At 38.8% G+C, this 12,334-nt stretch overlaps 1 protein-coding gene across 2 annotated transcripts in view; it reads right to left on the reverse strand.

The window, feature by feature from the left end:
* Oca2 (OCA2 melanosomal transmembrane protein) overlaps positions 1 to 12,334 on the reverse strand; it is a 292,950-nt gene that overhangs the window by 174,856 nt on the left and 105,760 nt on the right. For both annotated transcript variants that reach the window (XM_032896002.1, XM_032896003.1), the window contains one exon: positions 10,806 to 10,914. In XM_032896002.1, coding sequence (XP_032751893.1) covers positions 10,806 to 10,914 — 109 coding nt within the window. The remainder of the gene's footprint in view (positions 1 to 10,805; positions 10,915 to 12,334) is intronic.

Here is a 12,334-nt window from a genome sequence, read left to right on the forward strand (position 1 = left end):
AGCCAATAAAGAGAGCAAGTGGTAGTGCTTGGATAGCTGTAGCTGAAACATGGCCAACCTTGCAGAATGCACCTTTGGGGTCCTGTCGAAGGTCTGAATAAGCCAGAGGAGATATGGTTTCATATCTCACAGTGTCTGTATGATGGTCAACAAGTACAACTCAGTCAGATCATTGAAGTTACTCTGACAACGAAACCTCTCCAGGTGCTCAAAGATCTCAATAGTCTCCAGGGACAGATGCACAAATCACCAGTGAGAAAAAAAGTTTTTATTGAGAAGTGAACAAAAAGAGTCACCCCCCACCAAGAAGCTACTTGCAGTTGATACCTGCTGGGAAAGTGAAAATCTGTTTACTCTAACGGAGTGTTACTGGGCATACCAACCTGCAGGGCAGGCCTCAAGCCTAGTAATTGGCCAACATAAAACTAAACTCCATGTATTTTCAGGCACATTTTCTTTGTTTTGTTTTTGTTTTGTTGTTTTGTTTGTTTATTTGTCTGCTTGTCTGACTAGAGGTTTTTGTCTGGTTTGTTTGCTTTTATTTTCTTTTTTATTGTTTTTGATTTTTTTGAAAGAGAGAGGAAGAACATGAAGTTGAATAGTAGGGAGGTGGGGAGGACCTTGAAAGAGGTGGGAAGAAAAATATGATCAAAACATTTTATAAGAAAAAATAAATAAAAATTTTTATTGATACTGACAACAAATTTCTATGATGACAAATGCATCAAATTCAGCTAGGGAAGGATGTCAATGTGAATATAAAATAAGACCTTTAAAAATCTATTCATCTCTAACAACTGAAATTATGGTAAGGTTTTTGAAAATGTAAGTTGGTTTTTTAAAGCTTTTAATAATATAAAAGCATAATCTATGCAGTGATAAGAACAACAAGTTCTAATCTTAGGAAGAAGATTAATAAGTAGAAATTATTAACATCAGAGGCTTGTGGGACACCATGGAGCAGCCAATATAAGGATCATAAGAGTTCTAAAAGTAAAAGCAGAGGGAGAATGATAAAAAGAATATTTGAAAAAATAATGAGCAAAACTCCCCAAATATGATGAAAAACTTAATCTTGGCATCTGTGGAATTCAGTTAAGTCCAATAAGGATAGATTCAGAGATAGCCACACTCAGACATAGTGTAGAAAAAATTCTTGAAGACAAGACAGGCTCAAAGAGAAAGTTCTGAGTCAGTGAGACAAGCAACTAGCCACGTAACTCAATAAAATTAGCAACCACACAATACTGATGCCAGAAGACTCTGGGATTGCATAGACAACATGCTGAAAAAAAAGATTGTCGACCTAGAATTCTATACCCAACCAAACTGCCATTCAAGATGAAAGACAATGTGGCATTCCTATCAAAAACCAGGAAAAGTCATGGCTACCTTTCATCTAAGGTATACTAAAAGAAGCCCTTGAATCCTAAGTGAAAATCATTTTGGAATGTTACCCCAACCACATGAATAAATAACACATGGGAACATTTAAATAAATAAAAACAATATAGATATAATCTTTTTTGACCTTCCGTGTTATTTAAAGTGTGCCATCTTAAAGTAATAATTATAAAACTGAACATAAGATATATAAAGATTAAAGTTTTGTAGCAAATAGTAGCACAAAAGACAAAGAGACGAAAAATTGTAAAGAGAAAAGCTCTTTTGACTATCAAAGTCAAAATAGTGTTGATCCAAATAGAGTGTTACAAGTCAATACGTTCCTTGTAATAACCATAATAATAATTAAGAAAACAACTCACAAAATAAGAGTAATATGGAATTAAAACAGTGTTTTGGAAGCATCAACACAAAAATAACAGATGGAAAAATAAAAGTCAAGACAGTGGAGAATGGTCTTGTGCTCATAAATAAGCACTAAGGAAACAAGGAATGTTAACCAGGCAAGGTTGTTTCTTCAAAAGAAGCAATGTATTCCGTTTTCTACCCAGAAGGCTGGGAATAGTTGTGGTTCATAGCCTGGTGACCTCTGCATTAGCTGCATGGCCAAACCACACCTGGCACCCCCAGACTTTTATGTTAATCTCAATCAATCTATAGTGTTATCCTCTCCCAGACCCTTATCATGAGCCTACTTCCCAAGTTAAGTTATAAAACTTATCTCTACGGAAGATGTTATTTATACTTTACAAATTTCTATGTAATCATGTCTTAAGCTTTGTTGTATATACAGGATTGAGTTTAATATTACTGGAAAACTCTTTCCTTAATTGTGTTGTGCTTAAGCTTGCCTGAAATAAACTACCTAGTGTCAGACTCTTAACAACAAATATTGGCTACTCGGTCATGTTTAACCAGATTTCCTTCTTGCCTCAGACCAACACTCTGTTAGACATGATGTTTGTAGAGACCATTCACAAAAATTAATAGCACAGTAGTGATTAAATTCTGTTATCTCAGATTATGTTAAATACAAAAATTTAATTACTCCAAACAAAGGCAGATACTGGCACATGAATGATTCGAATACATCCTGTGCTCAGGTCAGTGGAAAATAAAAAGAAGGAAAATGACATATAGAATAAACCACAATTAATGTAAAATCCATAAGATACATGTGATAGCGTTTACCTATAAGGAGGCTGAAGTGGGAGAACTATGAGTTCAAAACCAGCCTGTGCTTAATAGTGTTTAAGGCCAGGCTGAGTACCTCAGCAACTGTTTTTAAAACCCAGGGGCTAAAGATACATCTCAATGACAGAGCACTTACTTAGCATGTACTATGCATGAACTCAACTCTATGAGATGTAAAACTAAATGTAGATTGAAATAAAAGTAAGTAAATAAATAAAATTGGACTGGCTGTGTTGATTCCAGATAAAAAAGATCTCAAAATGAAAGAAACTGGTACAGAAGAGTATTTTATATGCTGGCAAAGGAGAAAAATCCACCAAGAAAACATTACAAGTTCATAAACAATTGTTGTTCTCTAACAACAAAGTTTCCAAATACATAAAGCATAAATGACAGAATTCAATAAACAACTGAATGGTTTTTGGAAACATCAATATCCTCATCTCAGTAATGCCAACAAATCAACAAGGACAGAGATACCTTGGATCAGAAAAGGAGAAAACTAGAGTTAACAGGTATCTGTACCCTTCACATGGGTCAAATATAAAATTTCTAACACCCTTATGGAAATTTCTTTAAAACATTATTCCATAAGCAAATACCAATAAACTATGTGGATTGAAATCATGCTAAATTACATATCTAAACTAGAATAAAATTCAGAAATCAATGATGAAAGAAAATTTGGAAACTACAGAAATATGTAAATGAAACATCATGTTCTATAAAATCTTTAAATATAATTTTTTAAACTCAAAAAATAAAATGTTAAATGCCTTGAAAGAGAAGAAATGGAAACGCAGTAGAGCAGCATTGTTGAGCATAGATAAGGCAGTGATGACATAAGGCAGCCTGCTCCAAAAGGTCTCAGTGCAATCACTAAAACTCTGATGTTAAAATACTAAAACATGGCATTGTAAGCCCACAGTAAGCATAAGAAAGAAAATGGTAAATCTTATAATGGAAATAAATGAAATAGAATGCATACAAAACAATGGAGATAATCAATGAAACAAAAATTGGCTCTTTGGAAAATAATCAACAAAATTGACAAGTATTTAGCTAAAATATTATGGTTTGAATACAAAATCTTCCCCATAAACTCACATGTTTAAAAAAATTGGTCACCAGTTGGTAGTGTGTTTGGGGAGTTTATAGAACCATTTGAGTATGGAGCCTATCTAACATGGACCTTTCAAGGATACTCTACTTTTAAATGAAGCTCTCTCCTTCCTTGTCTGCTGAGATATTAACAAGTCATGCTATGAAGTTTCCCTCCATCAAAAGGAAGAGAGAAAAAAAATAGGACACCAACTCAGCCACAAAACTTTCAACCTACAATTTGTCCTGCCCACAAGATGTGCAGGGGTAAAGGTGGCACAGAACTTGTGGAAATGACCAACCAGTGACTGGTCCAACTTGAGACCCACACCATGAAAGAAAGCCCATGCTTGGCACTACCTGGAAGGCCAAGAACCAAAGTCTAGATAGCCCACAGATCTAGAATAGAACCAAAGATGAGTGGCAAAAATAAAGTCAGCGGAATGATTCAGAGTGATACTCTGCTATACTCCTAGATTGGAGCCTAGTATAGTCACCATCAGAGACGATTCATCCAGTAACTGATAGGAACAGATGCAGAGACCCACAGCCAAACATTAGGCAGAGCTCATGGAATCCTATGGAAGAGGGAGAGTAAGTACGGTAGATTCACAAAGACTGAGGCAATGATCAGGGAGCCTGTATAATAAGTCTGACCTGGGACCTCTGCATACATGTTATAGTGTGTAGCTTAGTCATCTTGTAGGACTCCTAACAGTGGGAGCAGAGGCTGTCTTTGACTCTGCCTGCTTTGGGGAGCCTTTTCCTCCTACTGGGTTGCCTAGTCCAGTCTTCATATGAGTATTTATGCCTAGTCTTATTGTCACTTGTTCTGCCATGTTTGTTGCTATCTCTGGGAGGCCTGTTACTTTCTGAAGGGAAATCAAGGAGTGAATCTGGGAAAGAGGCATTGTGGGAGTGGGGAAAGAGAATGGAAGGATAAGAAAGAAGGTAAATTGTGATGTAATATGTGAGAGAAGAATAAAGAAAAAAAGAAAAACATACACACAATTACAATGCCAATATGTGCCTGGCCTCTCCCAGACATAGAACTGTAACAACTTTTTAGTGAGACTCAATAGAAATCATTCACCCATTCAATTGCTTCTGTCAGATATTCTGTCACAATAATGAGAAGAGTAACTGATGCAGAAATGACCATAAATGTAGATTAACCTATTCAGATAACTATAAAGTTCAGTGTTGTTAACCCACATGAAATGCAGATTAACCTACTCAGATAACAATTAGTTAAAACTTCCGTTCTTTTAACTCACATGAAGTGATCAAGTTCCTAAAACATAGAAACCACTGATCCTGATCCAAGAACAAATAAAAATAAGAGTAAAGTTCTATCACATGGAGACTGCATTTATAATTTCTGTGCTTCTTATGAAGAAAGCATCTCTCTTCTTGCAATAGACAGAGGCAATAGATTGGTGACTGAAACTGAATTGCTAAGAGTCTAAATCCAAAACAGAAAGCCATATATCCTCATTTCCTTTGCAGAGGCAATAGTCAGCTACAGGTGACACCAAAGTCTCAATATTCATAAGAGGTAAAGTGGGCTTCCCCCAATTGAAAACTTTTGTACTTTGAGAGGAATGCTATTAGCAAAGCAATAATTGGGAGGCTGAGCCAGGAGAATGAAAGGTTCAAAGCTGATGCGGACTACACTGAGTTTAAGGCTCGCCTGGGTAGCTTGGTGAGAACTTGTCTCAAACTAAGAATTTTAAATGGAGTAGCTGGAGATGTAGTTCAGTGGTAGAAAACTCGCCTGCAATTGTGAGGTCCTAAGTTCAATCCCAAGTACTGTGGCAGCAGCATAAGGAGGAGAAAGAAGAAGAAGAGAAGGAGAAATAAATGGAAGTAGGAACAGAAGTCATCTAGAGGTAAGTTAAAGCCCAGAGAGGAATATACTTGGGCTATGTGCAAACATACACCATCTTAATTAAGGATCTTAAGCAGTCAAACATTTTTGTAACCCTAGGAAATTATAGAATCAGTCTCCTGAGGATACTATGAGATGACTATACTGACCAGACACTAGAGGGATTAATAAATTTATTAGAAGGTTTGAAGAATGTCTGTCCAGCTATAATGAACTGTTTCCTCTAAAAAGTATGCCCTCAACCATCATGGCCATGTGGTAGCATGTGGTCCTGTCTTGCTGGCTGGCATCTTCAGTGTTTGGGAAGTTAACACTGCCCGCACCAATCAGGCACTTCATGTGAGAATCTGAAGATCAAAACGGTTTGTCCTCTGTGTGTGGCTAAAGCAAATTTTATAAACTAGTCGAGAAGTTGCGGGACACGGGTGGGGTGCAGGGGATGTAGGTGACTGAAGGGCACTCAGGTTTGCCCAGGCAGATAGTAGCTTCTATCAGATGCACCCCTCAAAGCCTGTCCTCACCTGACCTCTGCTGGCAGTCTATAATCATTCCCACACTCCTCTCTGTTGCCAAAGACAAATCAAGTCGATTGCTTTAGTTGTGGCTAAAAATACTCCCTCAGAGACAAACAAATAAATTGTTCCAATGCAGATGCTGAAAGATACCAAGACACATGTCATGTGTATCAGGCTAGCCCTAAGGAAGGGAGAGCATGCTGCCTGGTGCTGCTAGGCTACGGGACTATAATGTGGGAATACAAAACCAACAGCCTCTTTGGAAACTCAGGCAATTTCTTTTGCATTAAATGGTATATACACATACGACCAACAGTCTCACTTCTGGGTAATTAGCCAAGAATGAAAGTTGAAATTCACACAAATCCTTAAGTTTGTTGCCATTTGGACCAGCTCTATTCACAGTTGGGCTGACCCCCAATTAATGACACAAAAACCTGGTTCCTCCACGACTCTGAGCAACAAAGGAGCAAATCTGATATAATCTGAAACATGGAAGGATACAACCATGCCATGTCAGTGCAGGAGAAGCTCATCTCAGAAGGTCACATATCTTTTGATTCCACATACATGACATTCTCAAAAAGGAAACTGATCTGTTGTTGATGGGAAGGGGAAAGAGCCAAGGAGAGCATAGGGGTTTATAGGATTACACTTTGACTTTTTTTTTTTTTTTTTGAGTTGTGTAATCTCCATGGGTATCAAAATAAATACAACTTCATGAGAAAAAGTCATTTGTTCTGTGATGATTTAATGATAAAGATGCTGAGTCAATGCTAGGCTTAGGTTCTGGTTCTTCAAAGAAGGGATGTGTCAAATGATGTCACATTTCATTACATGATACACATTTCACAACACTGTTTTGCCTTACATGAGAAAATGTGTTTTGTGTCACATTACATTGACATAGTACATAATGGATGCTCTGTATTTGATACTTTCTTTTGTTACGTGATATGTGTAATGTGCTATGACATCACTTTATATTATATGACATTACATTACGTAATATCATGATGTTATAGAATGCTATTTTATATTGACTTTTGGTTTGCACAATACATAGTGTGCTGTCTAGTTTTTATGTCAACTTGAGACAAGTTAGAGACATTTTGAAAGAGGAACAATTGAGAAAATGCTTACAGAGCATTGTCTTGATTGATGATTGATGTGAGTGGGCCCATCCCCCACTGGGTAGTGCCATCTTTGAGTAGATAGTCATGAATATTGTAAAACAGCAGGCTGACTAAGCCATGAGGCACAAACCAGCGTTCCTCCCTGACCTTTGCATCAGTCCCTGCCTCCAAGTTCCTACATTATTCAGGTCCATTCTTGACTTTGCTGAGAGATGGGCTCCAGGCTGTAAGGTGAAATAAACCCTTTCTTCCCTCACGTTGCTTTTGGTTGGGACATTTTATCACAGCAATCAAAGTCCTAACTAAAGCACGGAGAGTTGGATGACATTACTTTGTGTCATATGATGTCACATTTTACAAGACAGCTACTGTGTTCTATATAAACAAATTCTACTACCTGAGATCTTGTGCTACTTAATCCAATCCTATATTATTTGGTTGCTGTTGATTTACAAAATGCATAGTATCATGTGACATCATGTTGTATGATACCACATATTCCATGATGCACATTTTTATAGGCTGTCACCTGTGCTGTATTACATCATATATGTATATGTTCAGTTCATGAGCAGGCCACATTCAAAGCAGACTTTATCAAACAATGATTTTATTCTGTACTGACATGTATCTGTACTGACATGCATAACTTGTTATGCCATGTTAGGTGGATATTCCTGGGAGGACTGCTCTTTAATTGAAAGGAAACAGAGTTGGGGTGAATCTGGGAGGAAAGGTTAGGTTGAGGAGGGAGGAAATCAGAGGAGTGGAGGGAGGGGAAACTGTGGTCAAGGTGTAATGTGTGAGAGAAAAACTTCTAAATTAAAAAATAAAAAAATAAAAATTTTTAGGTTAGAAAGGTAGGTTCATGGTTAAGAGTATATACAGCTTGGGCAAAGGACCTTAATTTGATTCCCAACACCCTCATCAGAAGGCTTACAACCCCTTGTAACTCCAACTCTGATATCTCCTGACTCTGTGGGCATCTGAACTCACATGAACATATCCTTAATACACATCATAAAAATAACAAAAATAACCCTTTGAAAAATACAGGTACTAATCCTGAAATGTTCTTCCTATTTTTCCCCTCTAACAGTTTCAGGGTTTCTGGTCCTACATTACAGAATAGGAAAACACCTTTGCTCCCTATATACCTGACAGATAGCTAACCCGGAGAATAAACAACACTTCAGAAATTAAATAGGAATAAACCAGTCACCAGACTAATATAATGAATTGGCAACAGATGAAACACAAATAGTCAGTAAACCCATGAAAAATGTTTACCCTCACTTAACACCAGAAAAAAATGCAAATGAAAACTGCAATGTGATTTCATCTCACGCTGTCATTATGGCGGTCATTAAGAACTCATGACAATAAATGCTGATGAGAATGTGAACAAAGCCTTGAGACACTGTCAATTAGGGATTAGGGTAGCCATTAATGGAGATCAGTATGGCAGTTTCTCAAAAAAAAAAAACTGAAAATAGGTCAAGCACACAAGCCATCTATGCCACTCCTAGGTATTTGCTCCAGGAAGGTCAAGTCCATGCATCATAGAGACTCTGTATCAATGCCTATTATGGCTCTGTGCACTTCCGATAAGTCATGGGAACAGCTAGGAATCCAACAACAGGGAAATGGGAAGAGAAAATGTGGAACACACACACACACACACACACACACACAAGTATGGCATTTTCAGGGAAATGGACACAACTGGATATCACTACATTAAAAGAATCAAGCCAATTTCAGAGAGACAAATATGTGTTTCTGTAATTCTTGGTCTTTAGATTCTATATAAGATCACTCTGTGTGTGTGTGTGTGTGTGTGTGTGTGTGTGTGTGTGTGTGTGTGTACAACATATATGGCATGAAGGTAGAAGAGACACTGTAGGGGACAAGGGAGTAAAGGGTCAGGAGACAGTAGTGGGATGGGTCTCCCCAAGCATATACAGTATAATACACTCAAAGTATATTACATATTTTCAAGAAAGTATTTTTCTGAAACCCAGTACTATATACAATGAAGATATTCCCACTTAAATACTCTGTTTTAAAATGCTAATGAGACATGCTTTGCTCTCCGACCTAACCTTTCAAGATAAAGAAGCAGATAAGGGCAATGTGTATTCTAGGATCTCTGATAAGATATCTGTTCACACACTGAAGGGGAAAAGACCAACACTAGCATTAAAATTAGAAAGGAAATAGTTCCCTCAGTCACAGGTAAAACACAGGCCTAGAGACACAGGCATCTTTGTCCAAAGGGGGAAATATTGTAATAATCTCAAGAAAAAAATATCCTGGGCTGCCCCAATAGCAACCAAGGCTCTTTAATATATATAAAGATGTCCTTAAGTTGTAAAACTATTGTTCTGTACACAATGGCAAGTGGAGAATGTTAGCAAAATTTGTGTATAAGCCATATATATTGTTAGCTTTTCAAGTACCTGTGTACTCTTTTAAAGCACAAGTAAAACTAACTGATCTGTGAGCACACAAAAGAACTCCCTAATGGAAAGCCTTCACTTGTGTACACCAGTTTCACTGTATTTGTTCAATTAACAATGGTGACTTGAACTTCTTGGTGATTAAAAGTTCATAATGTTAAAATTATAACCTGCCTGGGTAGAATCAATCTAATCTCACTTTAACAATTTCTAGCTGTACCTCCACTAGAACAGTTGAGAACCATATCATTGTTGACACTGCATTTTGCTTTCCTTGGGATCCAGAGATTTCCAGGAGTATCAGCTCTGTTGTAGAAAAGGAACAGCTGTCTGCTCAGAGCCAAGACTGGGTTACTGGTAAACTGGACACAGCATCAGAATTCTATTTCTCATTGGTCTATACTTTCATAGGAGGTGGGTTTTACAAGTAGATTTTGCTTTGTTTTGTTTAAAGATCACCGTGAAATAACATGAAGCCTATGGACAAGTATGAGATGTTTGTGGAGAGGAGGGGGTCCAAGGAGTTCCAAACTGAAAGAGACGTTTCTCCCCTGAGCACAGATGGGACCTTGACACCGAACTGGAAAAGGGGAGAGGCTAACCACTAAAGAGAACATGCTGACAGTGAGATAGGACCAAAGGAATAAAGTAGGAGAAGGTGCTTCCCGCATGGAGAAAGTATCTGTAGCCAGGCAGGACACCTAACTTAGTGGAGCTCTCCCCATTTCCCAGGGCCCCTCACAGTTGCTCCTTTGCTTATGATATCACCCTGCGCTGAAGGCAAAACTAATTCTGCTAATGTGACTTTCAGGCTCTTCTAAGAACCATTTTAAAACATGGTTAGCAAACATGACAGACATGACAGTACCAATTGTACATCCTTCTAACAGTGGGTCCTGAGGGGGCTGTAGATGGACAGCTTAGTTATACTCTCTCTTCCTCCGAACAAAGATTTCCTTTCTTCCTTCTGCTGAGGGCTGCCCATCTCTGCACAGCAGTCTTTGGTACAGTTATCATCTGGGAATAGGCTTCGAAACTTCATCCATACTGTAACATCAAATGTAAAACCTAGCAACAAAAGTTAACAAAATATTGGACTTACCAAGATCAAGATGAATGCCGGGGACAAAGGAGTTGAGAAAAAACATGGAGATGACAAATGCCAGCACCGTCAGGCACTTGACAAGCAGACTCCTGTCTGATATCCTGTGCTTTGAGAGAAAAAACACATCTCATTTTCTTGGTACAGTCTTCTTGATTCCTGAAGTGTGTCCACAGTACTATATGACTTGAATCACTAGAAGTGTTTTCTTTAAGAAATAGAACATGTTTGGTTGTAGTCTGTAACAGCTGCCAAACATAGGACAGAGGGCAGGGACCCCTGTGGACAAGTTAGGGGAAGGATTGAACACCCTAAAGGTGATGGAAACCCCACAGAAAGACCAACAGTGTCAACTAACCTAGACCTCTAGGAGCTCCCAGAGCCTGAGCCACCAACCAGAGAGCATACTCAGGCTGATCTGAGGCTCCTGGCACATATAGAGCAGAGGACTGCCTTGTCTGGCCTTAGTGGGAAAGGATATGTTTAATCCTGCAGAGACTTGATGCACCAGAATACAGGGATATCTGGGGGAAGGGGGCACCCTCTCAGAGGGGAAGGGGAGAGGGGATAGTGGAGGAATCCTCTTAGGGGGATGGGGGGTTCAGCATTTGAGATGTAAATACTTAAATACTTTTTAGAAAATAGAACGTTTTAAACCTGAAAGAAGATAATAAGGTAAATACCACTAAAAATCTTTGTGGAAACTCAATAAATTTTCACTATCCCAGCAGGAGAGTATCCACTGTCTCACAATGCAATATTAGCAAAAACTTTGTGGAAACAATAAATAAGATTCAGAGACATGGTCCTCAAGACACGCACATTTCCTGAGTTGCCTGTGTGCCCTGCCTTTGAGTTCCACTGCCCTCCCTGTAAGCAGCGCTCATCATGATGCTGTATCTAGGAGTCATTACAAGACGTGGTTATCAAGCATGACAATACCAGCTCACAAATCTTTAACGTGCTTAAGGCATTCTTCAAATACATGGAGAGTGAACAAAATAATCACGGGAGGTAGAGGGAGGGAGGGACTTTGGAGGGGGAGGGGCATAAAAGGGGGTCAGGAACGGGTGCGGGAGGAGACGGACGAGATGTACAGAGGGTCAGGAAATTGAACAGAGGTGTATAGCAGTGGGGATGGGGGACTATGGGTAGCCACCAGAAAGTCCCAGATGCCAGGAAAGCAAGAGGCTCCTAGGACCCAACTGGGATGAGATTAACTGAAATACACAACAAAGGGGAAGAGAATCTGTGGAGACCGTATCCAGAGGTTAGGCATGCCACCCATCTTTAAAATATTAACCTCTCTAAAGGAAATACAAGGACAAAGAGTGGAGCAGAGAATGAAGGAAAGGCCATCCAGAGACTTCCCCACCTAGGGATCCATCCCATATGCAGCCACCAAACCCAGACACTATTGCTGATGTCAAGAAGTGCTTGCTGACCAGAGCCTGATACAGCTGTCTCCTGAGAGGCTTTGCCAGAGCTTGAACAATACAGATGGAGATGCTTGCAGTCTGACCATCAGA

The sequence above is a fragment of the Rattus rattus genome, chromosome 2 (assembly GCF_011064425.1).
Source record: "Rattus rattus isolate New Zealand chromosome 2, Rrattus_CSIRO_v1, whole genome shotgun sequence".
In the NCBI taxonomy this organism is placed as follows: Eukaryota; Metazoa; Chordata; class Mammalia; order Rodentia; family Muridae; genus Rattus; species Rattus rattus.